Source organism: Notolabrus celidotus, chromosome 17 (genome assembly GCF_009762535.1).
Source record: "Notolabrus celidotus isolate fNotCel1 chromosome 17, fNotCel1.pri, whole genome shotgun sequence".
Taxonomy (NCBI): Eukaryota; Metazoa; Chordata; class Actinopteri; order Labriformes; family Labridae; genus Notolabrus; species Notolabrus celidotus.
In genome coordinates this window covers 2627338-2649412 of record NC_048288.1, presented here as the reverse complement: position 1 = coordinate 2649412, position 22075 = coordinate 2627338, and the positions used below count along the sequence as shown (strand labels likewise).

The 22075-nt window shown below is 42.5% G+C and overlaps 1 protein-coding gene across 1 annotated transcript; it reads left to right on the top strand.

Moving 5' to 3' along the window:
• The first annotated feature begins 5421 nt into the window (after window positions 1–5421).
• On the top strand, window positions 5422–21575 carry txndc5 (thioredoxin domain containing 5). The gene is made up of 10 exons (XM_034706290.1): window positions 5422–5806; window positions 8852–9004; window positions 9372–9477; window positions 11671–11767; window positions 12559–12674; window positions 13109–13195; window positions 15477–15626; window positions 16050–16132; window positions 17027–17156; window positions 20797–21575. Exons 1-10 carry the CDS (start codon window positions 5622–5624, stop codon window positions 20917–20919), a joined length of 1230 nt encoding a protein of 409 aa, XP_034562181.1. The 5' UTR covers window positions 5422–5621; the 3' UTR covers window positions 20920–21575.
• Window positions 21576–22075: the final 500 nt, after the last annotated feature.

Sequence of the window (22075 nt, the reverse complement as noted above, 5' to 3'; positions counted from 1 at the left end):
GAGTTGGGGGGAAGGGGGTGAGATAGGATCCCAGTGTGTCAGTATCTTCTATGGGAAGGCAAAATGTACAGTTTGGGCCCGTCTCGCAGTCTAAAAGCATGCCTTCCTCTGAAGACTGGCGACCTGTTGGATATGTCTGTCATCTTTTCTCTGCAGCAAAGGTCACACACAGAAGGTTAGACTCTTCAAAGAGAAGAAGCATTTGAGATTTGACACCTTGAGTTTAGAGTCCCCTCTTTTCAGTCACACAAGGAAAGAATAGGAAGTAACCGTGTGCCCACAATGGCAGTGTGGTAAAGTACTATTGCTCTAGAAGACTGAAGTGTTTCTGTCAACAGGGGGAAGCCACAGGATCTGTCTTTTCATGAGATTGGCCTTAAGCGAATAACGGGTCTATCCTCGTTATTCGTTTACAGGAAGTGTGTGTGAAGGGTGTGTGAAGACAGCCCCTGCAGCTTTCCCCAGCTGACCGTCACCTCTTTGTAGCCTTGAGGTCAATGCAGCTTCATCCATCTCTGTGAGGAGTCCAAACACCTCGGTCTGTCACATATCTTACCCCACACACTACCCCTGCATGGTAGGATCATTTTCACTTGGACTTGGTTTTCTGAAGAGCTGTGGCAGTCTGGAACAGTGGTATATACTGTATTACGGAGCTGCTTTAGTCGCCTCCTCCGTCGGTTTCCATGCTGTAACCTCTTCCTCTCCTCTTCCCACTCTTCCTGTTGTCTAGATGAAAGGAAAAAGAGGGATGATTTAAAAGAAGCACAGCACATATGAAGGCTGTCTCTTTTTAGTTCCATGAAATCATGATTTTATTGAAAGGGATGAGAAGGCCGGACCTGCCAAAGAACTGTCAATTCATGCAGCCAGCAGGTACTTGCAGCTCTGGAAACAGACACACAAACACACACCATCCTGTGGATAGACATGTGATTTATACCCACTGTCAGCTATTACTCAGAGCTACAGCCCCCCTGAGAGGCACTATTTACCCAATGTAATAGAACGGATTAATTATATTTGTCCAAAATGTTCTCACTCTCAAGCATCGTTTCCATTACTGAGGGGGCGACTCTGACTCATATCTGCCCATCGGTGTAACGCTGCCATCTGAAACACAGCGATGTGACACCTGAACTCATCATGAGTTTCTGCAAAACACCAGCTTCATTTACTCTACCACTTGTTATTGTTAATAAGTGTTCCACTATAACCATTATTTACCATTAAGTACTTAAAGAGCCACCGCTTGTTCCTGAATAACAGCGTCAGGTGAGAAGAAAACATTAAAAACTTAGATTATCTGCCAGAGTGGTGCAGAAATGATAGACCATTCATGGTCAACAAATGTGATTTTCCATTTCTCTACCAAACCAGAAAACTTCAATCTGAAAAGTCTCTTAATTTACATCCTAAGTATATTTATTTTGTTGAGCTTCCTACAGTGACTAAACTGGCTTCCCTTTAATATTTTAAGTGGTATTACACATGCAAGTCTTCAGTTACCAGGCCCCTCTCCTTTGGTATCATCTATCATTTAGGGGCCGGGAGGCAGACACCCTCTCTACTTTTAAGAGTAGGCTTCAAACTTTCCTTTTTGATAAAGCTTATAGTTAGAGCTGGGTCAGGCTTGGACCAGCTCTTAGTTATGCTGCTATAGGCTTAGACTGCCAGTGGAACTGACACACTGGGATCCCCCGTCTCCCCTCCCCCCATCACTCACTATCATCTCTCTCTCTCTTAATCTCCCTCTATTCCTCTCTCCAACTCGGTCTCAGCAGATGTGTGTCTAACATGAGTCTGGTCCTGCCAGGGCCTGCAATGAATTTGCATCCTTCTTCACTGCCAAAATTCAGAAAATCAGACAAGCAGTCAGCACTACTGTACGAGGTGGGAATGTGTTATCTGTGTGTCCACCAAAACACAACTCAATCACTGTGACACAATTTAATCCAATAAATTACAAAAACCTACAAGATATAATACAACATTTGAATCCTCATCCTGCTGCCTTGATATTCTACCATCACCGTTTTTCAAAAAGGTTTCAGACTGCATGACCTCAGATCTGCTTCAAATTGTCAACATGTCTCTTCTTACAGGTGTCTTCCCCCAGGCCATGAAAACAGCAGTAATTAAACCCCTCCTGAAGAAGAACAATTTAGACACATCAGAAATGAACAACTATAGGCCGATATCAAACCTCCCTTTTTTAAGAAAAATTATTGAAAAAGCTGTTTTTAAACAATTGAACAATTATCTAATGATAAATGACTGTTTTGATGTCTTCCAATCAGGATTCTGATCACATCACAGCACAGAGACCACTCTAGTCAAGGTCCTCAATGATATTCATTTAAACACAGACAATGGCAAAATTTCAGTTTTGGTATCACTTGATCTCAGTGCTGCTTTTGACACAGTTGACCACAAGATGCTACTGGACAGACTTGAAAACTGGGTGGGACTCTCTGATGCAGTACTAAATTGGCTTAAGTCCTATTTAAATGACCGGGACTATTTTGTGTCTATAGGTAAATACACACCTGAGCGGATGAAAATCGTATGTGGAGTACCTCAGGGATCCATTCTGGGGCCTCTGCTATTCAACATCTACATGCTCCCCTTAGGTCAGATAATAAGAAACAACCAAATAAAATACCATAGCTATGCAGATGACACACACATTTACATCACCATATCACCAGGGGATTACAGTCCCATACAAACACTGAGTAAATGCATTGTACAAATCAATGACTGGATGAGCCAGAACTTTCTTCAGTTAAACAAAGAAAAAACTGAAATGATTGTTTTTGGAGGAAGAAAGGTTAAAGGTTACTGCTCAGCTCCAATCTGCAACGATGAAATGTTCAAACCAAGCCAGAAACCTTGGTGTAGTCTTAGACTCAGACCTTCATTTCAGCAGCCACATTAAGACAATTACAAAGTCCGCCTACTATCACCTTAAGAATATATCAAGGATTAAAGGACTTATGTCTCAGCAGGATGCAGAAAAACTCCTCAATGCTTTTATCTTTAGCAGACTAGACTACTGTAACGGGGTCTTTACAGGACTCCCTAAAAAGTCCATCAGACGGCTGCAGCTCATACAGAATGCTGCTGCTCGAGTCCTAACAAGGACCAACAAAGTAGACCACATCACTCCAGTTCTTAGATCCCTACACTGGCTTCCTGTCTGTCAGAGAATAGACTTTAAAATCCTGCTGATGGTTTATAAAGCACTGAATGGTTTAGGCCCAAAATACATTGCTGATCTGCTACTACTTTATGAACCACCTCGACCTCTGAGGTCATCAGGTACTGGTCTGCTTTCAGTCCCTAGAGTCAGAAGGAAACATGGTGAAGCAGCATTTAGTCATTATGCACCACATATCTGGAACACACTCCCTGAAAGCTGCAGGTCTGCTCCAACTCTCACCTCTTTTAAATCCAAGATTAAGACTTTTTTATTTACCTCTGCCTTCCTATCTTAAATTATTTTAACTCACTTTAAATTAAAATTTTAATGTAATTTTTAATATATTTATAATTTTCCTTTTCTTTTCTGTGTTTTATTATAGGTGTCATTTTAATGATGTTCTTTTATGCCTGTCTGAATGTTTCCAATGCTTTTAATGTTTTAATGTAAAACACATTGAGTTGCCCTTGTGTATGATACAAATAAAGCTGCCTTGCCTTGCCTTGCCTTGCCTTGCCTTGCCTTGCCTTGCCTTGCCTTGCCTTGCCTTGCCTTGCCTTGCCTTGCCTTGCCTTGCCTTGCCTTGCCTTGCCTTGCCTTGCCTTGCCTTGCCTTGCCTTGCCTTGCCTTGCCTTGCCTTGCCTTGCCTTGCCTTGCTGGAGGTTTCTGCCTGTTAAAGGAAGTTTGTCCTTGCCACTGTAACTTGCTAAATGCTGCAAAGTGCTCTGCTCATGGTGGATTAAGATGAGATCAGACTGAGTCCTGTCTGTAAGATGGGACTGGATCTTATCCTGTCTTGATGTTGGGTCTTTGTTAATAATAGATCATAGAGTACGGTCTAGACCTGCTCTGTTAGGAAAGAGTCTGAGGAGAACATTTGTTGTGATTTGGCGCTTTATAAATAAAGATTTATTTATTATACTAGGTGGTGCATAACTGTTTAAGCATGTGTCTTTAAAGGGTACTATAAATGTAGATGGTGTGATTGGCACAGCATGCAATTTCTTAAAGTTGTTAAAGATGAGATAAGATAAGATAAGATAAGATAACATACTCCTTTATTCATCCCACAATGGGGAAATTCACAGAGTTACAGCAGCAAACAAGAAGGTGAACAGTACAAGAATTCCAACAAGAATAAGAATAGAATAAGAAGAATATAAATATATATATATATGTTTAGAAAATCTCTGGGATTAGGCAGCTACCTGCAGAGTAAAGTATGTCCACTCCGAATGAAATCAAATCCAGCTTATATCAGTTTATTTTCTACGTTTTATTTGCTTTTTAAGTGGCATTATAAATGGACAAAAGTAGGGTACAGGTACAAGGTACAAATAAAGATCATGTGTTGACATTAAATATCAGTGCTTACGTTTGCCTTTCAGATTAAAAGTGTTTTGTTTTTTATGTCTACGCCTCCCCTTGAGCAGAATCAAAAGTCATGCTATAGTACTGAATCTCCATCTGCAGAATGTTGAAGCTCATATGAATGAAAGATTTTGTATGACTAATCAGACTGTTTAACACCAGCACTGCTGTGTCCCGTTAATCAGCTGTTATCATCTTTCATTCCACTACATGGAAGTTACTATGTGACTTGGCACATTCACAAATAACTACTGTATCCATCTGAATCGCACTGTTCTTCATACTGTGTATGTTTGTTTTTAAATAACCTGGTGCAATTTTTATCGTGCAATAACTTACCTATCTATTTATCAGATAGAAGTGTACATAGTGTGTATATATCTGTAATAGTTGCCATATTTTATTTTATTCTATTTTATCCTATTTTATTTTATTTTATCTTATTTTTATTTTATTTTATTTTATTTTATTTTTCCCTTGTCATTGCTATTATTACTGCTATTATATTTTTTAACTATGTTAGTACATTGTTGTTTTCCCCTGTCCCGTGTTGTAAGCTGCTGTAACAAAATAATTTTCCCCCAACGGGGCACAAATAAAGTATATCTTATCTTATGATTCATTTTAAGGTTTCTTGAATGTTGTAACCTGTTTTGTAGAGTCTATAGGTGTAACACTATGTGATGCCAATCTAACAACACACAGAATGATTGTTAAAAAGGTGGGTCATCACTTTATGGAGGTATGTCAGATAGAAACTCCTGAAGCTCTTCAGCATGTGTGCATCAAGCTTCAGGTAAATCCGCTTTCACCTCACAGGCTTCCGTACTTGTTGGAATCTGGTAGGTCGGATTGAGTTGTAAACGCTGCCACAGATCTACACAACATCCGTCCAGCTCTTCCATCTACAGTAACAGGAGCCATCTTTAGTAGCTCATCCACAGTGTTTATAGATCGAACCCGGGTCTGTGTGAGGGGCGTGCGCCTTCAGAGTCGGTCTTTTCACACCAGCAGGGACCCTGTTCACCCACTGAGAAGATCCACCATGGCTCCAGCTCTGACCTGCACTGCCTCCATGTTGTGTTTTGTGTATTTTTCGTTGCTGTTTACCGGTGTGTTCTGTGATGTTGACACAGAAGAGGATGAGCATGCTAAGCACTCGTACACGGTGGATATGTTTAACGAGGCGGTCCCCACTGCGCCTCACTTTGTCATGTTCTTTGCCCCATGGTGAGTTCTCAACTTTCTCTTTTTGTTAATAAAGGGCTGTGCAACAACATCTGAGGCCCTACATGTGCACTCTTATTCCTTAAAGTGATTCCAGTTAAAGTGTGTAAACCGGCAGGTTAGCTAGCTGTTCCTCTTTATCCAGGCGGCGCGGCTAGCTTAGCTGCTAACTAGCTTAGCCGCACAGTGAGCAGACTTTAGTTTGGGGGACAGTTTCAGAAAGGCCTCCGTGACTACACTTCACTGTCTGCTGATATTCAGTCACATATGTAATCAGTGCTGACTCACAGTACATTAAGACCTCTCTGTAATCCATCCCTCTCTGCAGTTTGTGATTATTAAACTAAATCAAAGTTGTGGATTTGGGAGTCCTGCTGACGTGGCAGGCGCTGATTGACTGAAGTCAGAGGATGCACAAGTCGGGACCAGGTCTGGACCCCCAGAGGTCTCCTTCAGGGGGTCTGCAGGATTAACAGCCTTTAAGAGCAGTTCCTTCAATGTAGTCATGTCTAGTGTAACATGAGGGCAGGAGACACAAACAGAGACCTAGTTTGTGAAGATAAATTTCTTCTTTCTGCTTCAGGACGAGAAAACTATCTACACACATGCACCACACCTTCTCCAAATACTTAGACTTACTTCACTACAGTGGGCTATGTAACTTCTGTAACTTTAGAGTTGCATGCACAGCACTTCTGCACCCTGTACAGTATGCTATAATATTCCATTTCTGCATCAGAACTTGATTTATCAAATCATCTCCAGAAATCCTTTTCATTCTCCTTCATTCACATTATTTATATATGCATCAAGTGCTACATGCACAACAACTCGGGATGAACATTTCAAGCAGAAATACTGTTCAAAAGTCACTGCTACCTACTCACAGATAATCCAAATAGTTCCCCGCCCCCCTGCAGACATACAGAGACAGACCCTGGTAATGATGGTGCAAAGTTGATGCAGAAATACTTGTTGGATGTGATCTGGATATTCTACTTTAAGCTGTACAATTTGAATGTTTCAATCTCATATATACCACTAGTTACCTTATTTTTGAATGCAGGAGGAAAGCTAGGACGTACTTCCACGTTTTGTGCTGCACATCCGGTTTAAAATATTTATCGTTGTGTGGGTTGGCCTTCTTTGTACCAGATTTGTTGCTCTATCGGCTTTCAATTAGTCAAGCTACTGGCATTTCCCATTGACCGGAAGTAAGGAACCGGAAGTGCTTCACAATATAACAGATAACTGCCTGTGAATAAGGTGAATAAACCCTAAAAACCTTTTTGATTTGGATTAGGAAAATCTTAATTGTCCCCAAGGGGAAATTTGGTTTTCAACATAAGTCCCCACAAGCATCACACACACAAGAAATACTCATAATAAACAAACATAAGTTCACACATTTAATTTAAATGCATAACTACGAAACTCCAAGCGGCAACCTCCGGTCTAAAAATATGAGTCCAATGTGGAAGTGTTAAAAGCTGCAGTTCATCTAGGATCCACTTGAGGCTGGCTCCGGAAGTACCAGAAACCACATACACATGAATGGGAAAAAGCTGATCTTTACAGCAGAAATAAACATGTTTACAGCCTGGTATAAAAGATGTGTAGTCTGGATAGCTCATTTCTCGATGTCCTCTCACTGTGGGGGATGAATTTTTTTCTAACGCGGCAATTTCGAAGATATTGAGATCATTAGTCTTCCAATCAGAGGCACAGCTGCCTGTGGGAACACTGAAGCTGTTGGCTAGGAGGCTCAAAGCCCGCCTCTTTACGTCATACTGGCTCGACAGAAGCAATATGGCTGCCGCTGCCGATTGGTCTCAAAACAGCGCTTCAGAAACAGATGGGTGACATCACGGATACTACGTCCATATTTTATACAGTCTATGCGTAACTCCTGTGGATGACATCATTTTGAGAGTAAAGGTGCCACAATCCTACAGCTTGTTTAAAAACCCAACAGCTGAGGACACAAATGATCTAAGATCTCTGTCAGATCAAGAGGGGTCCAGCTGCGGACCTCCACTCTCAGCTGGCTCCAACATGAACCGGAAGCTCCCCTCCATCGTAGGACGGAAGTGACGTAAATCTAATCCTCCTTTGCGGTCTCAGCCGTCTGATAGGCTCCTCCTCCTCCAGCTCCTCCTCCTCTATCGTTGGACAGAAGTCACACGATGAATATGCCTGCCTAACATAAAACAATGTCTTGAACGTTTAGATATTGTAGAATAAGACAATTAGCTTTGGACTGTTGGAGTCACTTTAATCACCATCATATAAAAAATAACCAAATAACCATAAAACAGTCAATCTTTAAACCTTGAATGTATCCTCCCTGTATCCTGTTTTAAAACAACAATGAATGTAAACACAGAGGTTGTGAGAGGACTGTAAATCAAACAATCGTGTCTCTCTGGAGGAAATGAAAACACTCTAGATCATTACAACAAACAGAGGTGCCCACCAATTTATGTTGTGTTATTGATGACGTGCATTTTATACTTTGTTTTTTCAATGTAACACTATTGAGGAATCAGGTTAACCAAGGTAATCAAAGTGCAGAAAAACCCAGAGGGGTCCAGCTGCAGACCTCCACTCTCTTAATCCTGACGTCACTTCCTTCTGACGGTGAAGGGGATCTCAGAGTGGAGGTCTGCAAGAGAGTCGGCTGGGAGTGGAGGTCTGCAGCTGGACTGTCTTGCTCTAATCTGGCCCTCCTAGAATAAGTGAACCTCCTCCCTGTTTTCAAAAGACTAAACTCTGAATAAAGGGGGTGGTGAGGGTCTTCTAGGGTGGCCTTTAACTTCTGAATGGCTCTCACTTGATAAAGATAGCCAAGATCATTAAGATTGATTTGTATCATCTTCCCTGTACAGACAGGATGCATGCAGCTCCACACTTTGAAATGTGGTTATGCAAGAAGTGATGTGCAAAGAGCTTTCAACCAGGATCATCAAGTTTTAGTAATGGATGCATTCAACCATTTCAGTCTGACCTGTTAAAGCCATGTTGAATTAAATGTGTTGTTTTCTCCAGGTGCGGTCACTGCCAGAGGTTACAGCCAGCGTGGAATGAACTGGCAGACAAATACAACGGCATGGACGACCCACCAGTGTATGTGGTGAAAGTGGACTGTGTCCAAGACACAAAGTTCTGCTCTAATAACCACGGGGTCCGGGGCTATCCCACGTGAGTCACGCTTGATTTCATTGATTCATTCATAATTATACCATAAAAAAATTCTACAACATATACCTTGTCATAATTGATTGACAGAGAGGTGACACATTGACCTGCATTATGTGGAATATTAGTATCTCAGTGTCATTCTGTGAAACCTTTGAGGTTGCTGACAGCATGTTAAACCTGTAGACTCAGCAGTCAGGAGTAAATGAATGACAGAGCATTGACAATAATAAAGTGTTCACACTTGTAAAGATGAGTGAATAGATTAGTTTGTATACTTGTGGGTCACTGACTTTAGTTCTCTTTCTTGCAAAGCTTTAGGCTTTAGAAACATTTGATGTTAGTCTGATCAGTTTTGTGTTTCTTTTAGGCTGAAGTTGTTCAGACCGGACCAGGAGGCAGTCAAATACCAGGGGCCCAGGGATCTCCAGTCTCTGGAGACCTGGATGCTGAAGACCCTGCAGGAGGAGCCTTCAGTGAGTTCTGTTTCTGTAGTTTTATAAGATTATAATTAAGGGGTGTAACGATTCTTTTTAACAACGATTCGTTTCGTATCATGATTCGTGGTTGCCGATACGATTAAAGGATGATATCGGTTCATTTAGAACGATACGATCCAAAACCATTCAGTGACTTGAAATTGATGCAGTAACTTTTTAACCAAAAGTTCATCCAGCTTTCTGGATTCTCTGATGTTTTTGTCCCGAGCCGAGTTTTGTCCTAGTCTCTGTCTAAACATGCTGGAGAGGCCTGAGGCTTCTGCAGAGCTGATGTTACCTTGATGAACGCTGCAAGAGGTGCCTGGACGGCCGGCGTTGTGTGAAATCCCATGGTGCCTTAGTAGGTGGTTGGATAGATTAGTGGTGTTGCCGTGGTAACTTTACTTGACCTTTTACATATCCTACAAACAGCGAGCGACTTATTTAGAACATCTCCGTCTTTGCAAAAGCCAAAGTGTTTCCACACACTGGACCGCAATGGTGGCTTGATCATTTCTGGCTCTCCGGCTTCTCCTCTGCCGTCCGCCATGCTATGATTTGTTGTCTGCTGGTGCATGGCGATGACGTCACAGACGGGCAGCCTGAATTGAGTAACGTTTAACATCTTCATCATTAAAAGTGTAAAAAAAACACACATCCATATAAAGTCTGCCGTGTTTAAATCCAATGTGTTATTTCCTAGTATGGATACAATCCATTTATTACCTTTTAAAACGATGTTACATTGATATATGACGTCCAGAAGGCCAACTTGTCGAGCACAGATCGATGTAGTCGGATCATAGGAATATATATTAGGGATGCATGATAACTGTTTTTTTACACCTATACCGATAACCGATAACTTCCTGCTTCTCCAAACCGATACCGATAACCGATATCAGTTTTTTAATAGTCTATACTCACCTGACGGTAAGAAAGGCTAGGCGAGTGTGCAAAGATGAGTTCAACATCATGGCTCTGCCTTTGACCTAAACTAATTATGTATCTGATAATACTATAGCTGTAATCACAACAACAGTTCAGTCTCCCAAAAAATAAACATTTATTAGTTTAAAAAAAATACAAATGCATCAGTCAATACAAAAAATAAAGTGCTTTAGTCAATTCAAAATTCTAAGTTTTTACAAAACAACAGTGTCAGTGCAATAAAGTCATGAAAAGTGCATCACATGTGCAGCAGCAGAAAACGTTGTTCCCGTCTGTCCTGGTCCTCTGCAGCTCATCTGTGCTACCTGAGTGAGGAGCAAAGGTTTTTAACTGTTTTTAAATGCCACAAGATATAAATCCCAGAATGTCAATAACAACTGTGATTGAGGATTCAAACTTTACCCCAAGATTAGTTCTCTTTTATTGTCATTCACTTTATTTAGCCAATTCATTTCCATTTCTATTACTGACAGATAATAAGCAGCTACACTCTCATTTCACATTTCAAACAGCAGCATTATTAGAATTAGACTTTTGTACAGCCCCCATCAAATCTTGTAGATGCCCCAAACTTTTCAGACAGAAACCAATATTTAAATTCTCTTACCCTTTGAGCCGTGGTCCTCCTGGCTGCTCTCACTCTTCTCCCGCAGCCTTTCTGTTACTTTGGTTCAGTAGCATTAGCCACAGCAGATTTAGCCTCTTAGTATTCCTTCCATACACCGTCGTAGTGATAATGAAACTTTAGGTGACTTATGAGGTTTGATGTGTTGTATGTCACGCTCCTTTTCCCTCCTCTCTGAACTTCGTCTGAACATTTATTGCAAATTGCAATCGCGTTGTCTTTGTCACAGATAGTAATGAAAGCCCACACTGGTGATGGAGGCGCCATGTTTACCTGCAGGCGCAGTAATATGACGCCATGATCGCGACAACAGCATGTAGCCGTATTTATACAGTCTGTGCATGCAACACAGGCCAGACGAGAGGGACCGTTATCAGAGCAATCTTGGGTCTCTTGAGTCGGCTCTTGTTATCGGTAATTTTTTTCAACATCGGACTTATCAGTGTGACGTCATTTTTCCCAATATCGAACCGATAATTATCGACACCAATATTTATCGTGCATCCCAAATATATATCAATAAATCGATGTAGTAGATGAATCGTTACACCCCTAGTTATAATGTGAGTGCAAAGAGTGGTGTTCAAAGATGTGTGTGCTTGTGTGCCCTTCAGGAACCTGAGACCGAACAGGAGCCTCCTAAAGCCCCAGAGCCCAAACAGGGCATGTATGAGCTCACTGCTCCCACCTTCAAGGCCCACATAGCCAAAGGTAAAGATGCAGGAGGACATGTGCTGTTCATGTTGATCATGAACAGCACAGCCCCGTCTATCATATGCAAACCAGTAGTTATCTTTGTCTCCTGTTTCAGTGCAGCTGCATCCTGCCTGAAACAGAAACAAGATCTGTGTTTGCTGTTTCAGTTCAAACACACTTTCAGTGTCATGCTTAAAACTGTTTCTGGACCCCTGTTAGAGAATGGAAACACTCAATGCTGTGATTGACGTAGCCAACATTTCAACACGAGCACCTGAACCTGAACGCACGACAGCCTGAACTAACTGTAACACAGTCAGCTCCTGTCACTTCAGCTCTCTGGATTCTCAGACAGAAACTGCAAAAATAAATAGAGCTTGAGTTAATCGTCCCTGTTAAACTCGTGGCTAAAGTTACATGTTTCGGCTGTGAAGTCGAATAAATGATTTCTTGTTTTGAGACGAAAGTGAAGAAGCTTTTTAAATCAGTGTAGTCAGGTCCCACCTTCATGTCTCGGCAGAATAGCTGCAGTGAAAGTGTAACGACATTCAGCCTCTGTGGTATTAGAGGTGCATGGTGTCTTTAGAGTTTGCAGTGGAACAAACTTTTACATTGTTCCATGAAATCAAACATGGCACTGTTATAATGAATTTAACACTCTCCATGGTGAAATTTGTGCAAGGCTTTAAGTGGACTCTCTGAGAGCTTGTCCTTTAAATATTTTTCATCTCTTTGTTTATATTTCATTATAATACCAGTACCCTGCATATTCTTGTTCTAACACTTCTCTTCCCTTCATGCTTCAGGAGCTCATTTTGTAAAGTTCTTTGCCCCGTGGTGTGGTCACTGCAAAGCCATGGCTCCAACCTGGGAGCAGCTGGCCACCACCTTCGAGCATGCTGAGGACGTCAAGATAGGAAAGGTAGGTTCCTCACATAGAGTTCATCAGATATCAGAATAATGAACAGCACATACTGAGACATGGATAACAAAAAGACTAAGAATATAATACTGTGGGTTCACCTTGTGTGTCTGACTTTCATTGGCACAGCTTGAATGAGTGTGTGTGTCTGTGTGTGTGTCTGTGTGTGTGTCTGTGTGTGTCTGTCTGTCTGTCTGTCTGTCTGTCTGTCTGTCTGTCTGTCTGTCTGTCTGTCTGTCTGTCTGTGTGTTTTACCGTTTAGCACCAGGATGATCATCCTGTTACTGTTTGATAGAGAGGATGGTAATCATACGAGGAGTTTCCCTTCTTGATACTGGGTTGTTAAACAAACCTCCTAAGTACATTTGCCTGGTCAGTGTTTGCTTTTCAGTTTCATTCTGGGTCATTAACACATTCATATGTACACGGTGTAGGTGGATTGTACGCAGCACTATGAGGTGTGCTCTGATAACGGCGTACGAGGGTATCCCACACTGCTCTTCTTCTACAACGGACAGAAGGTAAGGAAGATGTTTTTATCTTTCTTAATGATCTCTGCCTGCACAGACTCTCCATCCTGCTGCCTCTGGACCGGTCATGAGCAGTTATATTTTTGGGGCTTTTACACCTTTTATTCAGAGCGAGGAGAGGTCAGTGGATAGAGCAGGAAACTGGCAGAGAGTGGGGGAATTACATGTGGGAAAGAGGTCGCAGGCTGGAATCAGCCCACTATATCAATCAATCAATCTTTATTTGTGTAGCACCAAATCACAACAAATGTTATGTCAAGACTCTTTTACAAACAGAGCAGGTCTAGACCACTCTATGTCAAATTATGAACAGAGACCCAACACCAAGACTGGGTAAGACTCAGTCTTTTTTCAAACCTCCTACTATACTAGCAGTACGTTCTGATTTGGTCTAAATTCAGTATGTAGTATGTGAACAAGAGCAAAATCTGCAGTATGCCAAAACTACCAGGATGGCGTGCTGAGTCAGGAACATGTCTCAGTCTGCATCAGACCAGTCTCCCTCACGTACTGTTTCCCACAATGCACAGCGCTCGTTCCGTTTCTTCTTTTTATTCTTTTTTGACGGGGGAACTCAGTTTTTATGTGCTGTGTAAATTATTAAATTCCATATAAACCACTTCTTAACTTTTTAAATCATAAGTGATGCTAAAGAAGCAGTTTATCATCAGCTTGGTCGTTGTTTACTTCTGCTTTCTGAAACCGAAAATCCAGCAACACCTGACCCAACATCCTGCAGACCAGATCCAACAGAACAGTCAGACTACAGACTAAATTCAAACGCAGTATGCAGTACGTTCTGCATACTACATTCGTAGGTAGTATGTAGCAGGCCGTTTCCAAAACAGCCTCAGTCTGACCCGCCTTAATCCCCAAGAGCATTGCACCTCACTGTATTTAGCTAGTTACAGTGGAGAGGACAAACTTCCTTTAACAGGCAGAAACCTCGAGCAGAACCAGACTCATGTTAGACAGACATCTGCCTCGACAGACTTGGGTCTGAAAAGAGGGATAGAGGAGAATAAGAGAGAGAGGGAGCGGTGATGGATACAACGTTGCCAATTTAACCACTAGGCTAAATCCGCGCCCTGAAGCTGTTTTGTTTTTTTCCTTCACATATTTTAAGATTTACTGCAAACTGTAACAACTCATGTTGTACATTACCAGTCAAAAGTTTGGACACACCTTCTCATTCAATGGTTTTTATTTATTGTAATTATTTTCAACATTGTAGATTAATACTGAAGACATCAAAACTATGAAATAATCTGGTTTTGCCATAATCTGGATTACAACAGCAGTCAAATAGGGCTATCCATTGTGTACTAACCCTACCTCTGAACAACACAACTGATGGTCTCAAACACATTAAGAAGGCAAGTCATTCTACAAATGAACTCTTGACAAGGCTCATGTTCATTAGAAACCATTCCAGGAGACCACTTCATGAAGCAGACTGAGAGAATACCAAGAGTGTGCAAAGCTGTCATGAAGGAAAAAGGGGGCTACTTTACAGAATGTAAAATATAAAACAGATTCTGCTTTGTTTAACACTTTTTTATTCATTCAATAATTCCATATATGTTCTTTCATAGTTTAGATGTCTTCAGTTTTAATCTACAGTGTTTACAATCATTACAATAAATACAAACCCTTGAATGAGAAGGTGTTTCCAAACTTTTGACTGGTAGTGTATAACTAAAAGGATTAAATGCATAGATTGTCAGATCCCTGATATCTTACTCATAACATGTTTAAGTTTGGCACTAAAGATCTGAGTTAAGACATTTTATTCATCCAAATAATTAAATTAAAAGACGGTAAAAATTCTTGTCATGATGGAGAAAAACAAATAAATTAAAAGGATGACTGAAAAACATAAATGCGTTTGAGCCAAAAACAGATGAAGAGTATAAACATGGAAACCCAACAATAAGGTTGAATAAACACATTGCTCTTTCTTTTTCTTGTGTTTTATTTCTTTCTTTAAGTTTTTGTATGACTTACCATCAAATATATTTCCATGACTGTGTAAAAATGTATTTATATTTAAATATAAATTCTGTTTTTTCTAGATGATGTGCACAATTTACTTTGCTAATGCTGATCTGCTTTGTTTTTTGTCTATACCTTTTAAAATATTTCAGATTTAAAAAATGTTATGTGCAATGATCTTCATTTTATTCAGTTTCAAATACTTCCTGTCCTGTTACATATTTAAAGATCTCTTCCAAAATAGTAGTACAGTGTTATTTCCTGTGTGTGTTTGTAGACAGAGCAGTACAAAGGAAAAAGAGACCTGGACTCTTTCAAAGACTTTGTGGACAACCAGCTGAAGGCTGCTGCCATTGAGCAGGAGGAGAAGCCCAGCGACGAACAAAAGGAGAACAATGTCCCCACTGAGGAGCCGGCCAAAGAGGAGGTACTCTTCTTAACCATAGAAGTCTTTCAGTTTGGATGTGTTAGCCTGTGTGAAGGGGACACACACAGAGACCTTTAAGGCTGATTAGAAAGCTACCAACGTATAACGGACTGCTTCAGTTTAGATCGGCTTTGCATGAGCAGCAATCACTTCACGGTACAGCGCCTGCACTTAATGGTCTGTGAAGTCAGAACAAACATACATCTGACATTTTTATCATCCTTAACAGTGAACAACAGTGAAGCAGCAGGGAAGGCTGTGGAAATGTTTGATCAGAGATGATTTGGATATGAAGGGGACAAAAAGATGCTGTTGCTTTTTTGTACATAAAATGAATAGTGAATATTTTCATGAGCAAAAGATCTCAAATGAAGTATAAAACTCAGCTCTGCTTAATTTAACATTTGTCTTTCTTCATTTCAGTCCGGCGTACTGACCCTGACAGAAAACAACTTTGATGAGTCCGTGGCCAAAGGCTTCACATTCATCAAATTCTATGCCCCATGGTGAGATCTCCTACACTACATGTTTAAATATATAATAATGAACCTGTAGATCAATCAATCAATCTTTATTTATAAAGCATCAAATCACAACAAACATTACCTTCAGAGCAGGTCTAGACCGTACTCTATGTTCCATTATTAACAAAGACCCAACATCAAGACAGGATAAGATCCAGTCCCCTCTTACAGACAGGACTCAGTCTGATCTCATCTTAATCCACCATGAGCAGAGCACTTTGCAGCATTTAGCAAGTTACAGTGGCAAGGACAAACTTCCTTTAACAGGCAGAAACCTCCAGCAGGACCAGACTCATGTTAGTCACACATCTGCTGAGACCGTGTTGGAGAGAGGGATAGAGGGAGATGAAGAGAGAGAGAGATGATAGTGGTGAGACAGTTAGTAGTAGTTGTAGCAGCTGAAGTCTGGCACGTCCGCAGCAGCAGAGATCCAGAGGAACCTACGAGACAAAGGAGCTCAGGGACTCCAGAAAGGTCTATGGTTAGTAACTTTAATGGGACAGGAAGAGTTAAAGTAAGAGACAGGCAGAGAGAGGAGGGAGAGGGGAAGACAGGATCCCAGTGTGTCAGTTCCCCCGGCAGTCTAAGCCAATAGCAGCTTAACTAAGAGCTGGTCCAAGCCTGATCCAGCTCTAACTATAAGCTAGATGTAAATTAAATGTAATAAATGAACTCATATGTACAAAGTCACATTTACACATCCTGGTCCTCCTCTCTAGTCTTAGTATTCAGCACTTGTTGAGTTTAAAGGAACAGTCAGTAATACAGATTCTCAGATGTATAAATGTGTGAAGTCAAACATTGGCCTCATAGTTCTCCATCAGTCCCCCTGTCAGTCTCTGTGATGTAACCCTGTGTTTCTGCCCTGGACTGTAGGTGCGGTCACTGTAAGAACCTCGTTCCAACGTGGGAGGACCTCTCCAAGAAGGAATTTGCCGGCCTCACTGATGTCAAGATAGCCAAAGTGGACTGCACTGTGGAGCGCAACCTCTGCAACAAGTACTCTGTGAGTCCACAGAACTGAGCATGAGACACTCACACACTGTCAGCTGTTTTATTTCCTCAGGGTGTCGTACGGGGAACATAAAACAAAGAGGTAGTTTTATCACAGAGCCATAAAATGATACGTTACAGGCTGTGATCCTGAAGCAGATTTAACAGAGTGGTGAAGGGAGGTTGGCACAGACACACAGCTCTGATTGAGGCTGTTCTGTAAGGGACGTTTTTATTATAAAGGTGCATCTTGATTTAGCCAAATTAAAGCAGCAGTTTAAAAAATAACATTCTTAAACTTCAAAAAACTTCTTAGTCCGGCTTTCAGAACCTGAACTGAAGTGGATAATCATTAATCAGGTTTGTCAGTGTATTTCATGTGCTGCTCACAGAAGTGCTGCATCAGAGTTCAACATCCACAGTATGACTCTATGCTGACTCACTTTGATAAAATGTGCCCTCACTGTAACGTTGTTTATTTTTTTATTTCTAACAATAGATTATATGAAACTAGAAGATAGATCCATGTTTCACAAGCAGGACTGGAGAATGGTGGGCAGGAAGATTTCCAGAGTTATGTTAAAGCCTCTGGTAACCCAAATCAACAAAAACAAGATATTTTCCTTTCGGTCAAGACCCACAGCTCATGACCATAGGTGAGGGTTGGAACGTAGTACGACTGGTAAATTGAAAGCTTTGCCTTCCTGCTCAGCTCCCTCTTCACCACGACGGTCTGATGCAGCGCTCACATCACTGCTGATGCTGCACCAATCCACGCTCCATTAACCCCCACTCGCGAACAAGACCCCAAGATACTTAAATTCCCCCACTTGAGGCAAAGTCTTGCTCCCCACTGAGAGAGAACTGGACTGGGGACCCTCCTCCCCCCGGCTGCCCCTTGAGATCCTGTCCTTAAAGATCACGAACAGGATCGATAACATGGGGCAATCCTCGCAGAGGACAACACACTAAGAACGTGTCTGACTATGTGCCAAGCTGTTAGCTTGTTTGCTAATCACGTTCTGTCTGTATAACTGTCTCTCTGCTCTTTGCACCGCTGTGCTCCTGTGTCCCTGTCTGCACCTCCACCGCTGAAGATAACAGCTTGTTGTCATTCTTCTATTTTACTAACTGAGGTGGATTTGACGAAACTTTGGGACGCTGTTGAGTCTTGCTGATAGGCTAAAGCAGAAGGCTCCGATTATTTCCCTCAGGAACAGTCCACTGACTTTCCCCAGGACCGGTTCACCAACTTTCCCCAGGATCGGTTCACTAACTTTCCCCAGGATCGGTTCACTAACTTTCCCCAGGACCAGTTCACTAACTTTCCCCAGGACCGGTTCACTAACTTTCCCCAGGACCGGTTCATTAACTTTCCCCAGGACCAGTTCATTAACTTTCCCCAGGACCAGTTCACTAACTTTCCCCAGGACCGGTTCACTAACTTTCCCCAGGACCGGTTCACTAACTTTCCCCAGGACCGGTTCACTAACTTTCCCCAGGACCAGTTCATTAACTTTCCCCAGGACCAGTTCACTAACTTTCCCCAGGACCGGTTCACTAACTTTCCCCAGGACCGGTTCACTAACTTTCCCCAGGACCGGTTCACTAACTTTCCCCAGGACCGGTTCACTAACTTTCCCCAGGACCGGTTCACTAACTTTCCTCAGGACCGGTTCACTAACTTTCCCCAGGACCGGTTCACTAACTTTCCCCAGGACCGGTTCACTAACTTTCCCCAGGACCAGTTCACTAACTTTCCCCAGGACCCGTTCTCTAACTTTCCCCAGGACCGGTTCACTAACTTTCCCCAGGACCGGTTCACTAACTTTCCCCAGGACCCGTTCTCTAACTTTCCCCAGGACCGGTTCACTTACTTTCCCCAGGACCGGTTCACTAACTTTCCCCAGGACCGGTTCACTAACTTTCCCCAGGACCGGTTCACTAACTTTCCCCAGGACCGGTTCACTAACTTTCCCCAGGACCGGTTCACTAACTTTCCCCAGGACCCGTTCTCTAACTTTCCCCAGGACCGGTTCACTAACTTTCCACAGGACCAGTTCACTAACTTTCCCCAGGACCAGTTCACTAACTTTCCCCAGGACCGGTTCACTAACTCTCCCCAGGACCGGTTCTCTAACTTTCCCCAGGACCTGTTCTCTAACTTTCCCCAGGACCGGTTCCTAACTTTCCCCAGGACCTGTTCTCTAACTTTCCCCAGGACCGGTTCCTAACTTTCCCCAGGACCTGTTCTCTAACTTTCCCCAGGACCAGTTCACTAACTTTCCCCAGGACCGGTTCACTAACTTTCCCCAGGACCGGTTCACTAACTTTCCCCAGGACCCGTTCTCTAACTTTCCCCAGGACCGGTTCACTTACTTTCCCCAGGACCAGTTCACTAACTTTCCCCAGGACAGGTTCACTAACTTTCCCCAGGACCAGTTCTCTAACTTTCCCCAGGACCAGTTCACTAACTTTCCCCAGGACCGGTTCACTAACTTTCCCTAGGACAGGTTCACTAACTTTCCCCAGGACCAGTTCACTAACTTTCCCCAGGACCGGTTCACTAACTTTCCCCAGGACCAGTTCACTAACTTTCCCCATGACAGGTTCACTAACTTTCCCCAGGACCTGTTCTCTAACTTTCCCCAGGACCAGTTCTCTAACTTTCCCCAGGACCAGTTCACTAACTTTCCCCAGGACCGGTTCACTAACTCTCCCCAGGACCGGTTCACTAACTTTCCCCAGGACCAGTTCACTAACTTTCCCCAGGACCGGTTCACTAACTCTCCCCAGGACCGGTTCACTAACTTTCCCCAGGACCGGTTCACTAACTTTCCCCAGGACCGGTTCACTAACTTTCCCCAGGACCTGTTCTCTAACTTTCCCCAGGACCGGTTCACTAACTTTCCCCAGGACAGGTTCACTAACTTTCCCCAGGACCAGTCCACTAACTTTCCCCAGGACCTGTTCTCTAACTTTCCCCAGGACCAGTTCTCTAACTTTCCCCAGGACCGCTTCACTAACTTTCCCCAGGACCAGTTCTCTAACTTTCCCCAGGACCTGTTCTCTAACTTTCCCCAGGACCTGTTCACTAACTTTCCCCAGGACCGGTTCACTAACTTTCCCCAGGACCAGTCCACTAACTTTCCCCAGGACCTGTTCTCTAACTTTCCCCAGGACCAGTCCACTAACTTTCCCCAGGACCGGTTCACTAACTTTCCCCTGTACCGGTTCACTGAAACTAATAAATAATAGAAGTCCTGATTCTGAAGTATTTTGTGACTCAGCACTCAGAGACCATTGTAAATGAATCATTTTCAGATTCTGGAGTTTTGATGTCTTTAGATTCAGAGTCAGACGGCTCAAACATGCAGGCTGTGAACTCTCTCTTGACCTGTCAATCAAAGAGTTAGGCCACGCCCACACAGTCCTAAGAAATGCTCTGACCTGTAAAAGAAGCTGTTTTTGAACAGAGTTTTTTCAGAGTTATGGATGTTTATTTTCACTCAGATGTTTGTTGAAGCTTGATTACACATTACATTTTGATATTCTATATGAATTTTAAATATTCCAGTTCCATTATCAGAGGATTTAAGCGTTCCCAAAATGGCATTTTGACTGACATGTATGTGATTTGCGTCCCTCTTCAGGTTCAGGGCTACCCCACCTTGATCATCTTCAGAGCGGGGGAGCAGGGAGAGGAGCACAATGGAGGACGGGACCTGGAGAGTCTGCACAGCTTTGTGATGAGGCAGGCAAGAGACGAGCTGTAGAGTGTCAGTGAACGCAGCACGACTCGACTCTCCACCACTCTGCTCGCTCACACTGTGTAACTGGCCCGTAGGATGCCGCTCTCTCTCCTGCAGTAGCCAAACCTCTCTCTTTCTCTCTCCTACAAAGGAGCCGGTGACAGACCGCAGCAGTCTGCTCTTTCTCTGGTGTTTAAGGACTAAATGATTCAGTTTGTTTTTGGATGGGAATGTATCTCTTGTTGCAGGTTTTGGTTGGATCTGCAAACGAAGTGACGACCACTTTGAAAGAACTGCTTCACCAATCAGAAGCAGGGTTACTCACACTGTTTATCAATCGAGCGATAGCAGAGGACAGATGTCTCCATGATTTGTTTCTGATACCATTTCACTTTTTTTAAATGCTAAATTTTATATATGTGATCAGTTGCCCAATCATAAAGCCATTGATGTTGTGGTACTGAAGATTGTAAAGATTGTGTCACCCAAACGTGAGTGTTAAGTTGAGGGTATTTTTTATCCACGTCAGCGACGGTCTGTCTGACTTAACTCTCAGGGAAACGCCCTCGCACATTACAGTGGTGATGGATCATTGTTGTCACAGGAGTCTGATAATGGCACATGTTTATTCTTTAATGAAGACGACTCTCAGCCTTTTGAAATAAAAAACTAAACTTTAACATTTCTGTGTCTTACCCATTTTCTGACTCCTGGGCTCGCAATTCACCATCCCTCCCTTCCTCCTGTACTCGGGGTCTGGCCCCATATTTCCCTTTCTGCACATCATCAGAGCCACTACATCTAATACAGGGGCTCCCAAAGCATGGGGTCAGGACCCCCTGGTGGGTCATGAGACGTCTCCCAGAATGTTTTTTTTTATTTTTTTTTATTATCTAAAAACAATACATTTTATCCATTATAGTAAAAATGATGGACAAAAATAGTAGCTAAATTTGAAATAAAACCTTGAAAATAGAAAATGTAATGAGTAGAAACACAGACACATGCTCATATAGGTAGGCAAATTTTCTGCAGACCAGCTAAATGAAGCCACATGAAATCACTTAAAGGGACAGTGGGGGTCTCGAGTCTTTGGCACCTATATTTTGGGGGTCACAGGCTGAAAAGTGTGGGAACCCCTGCTCTAATACACCTATCTGATGCAGCTCATCTGATCCAG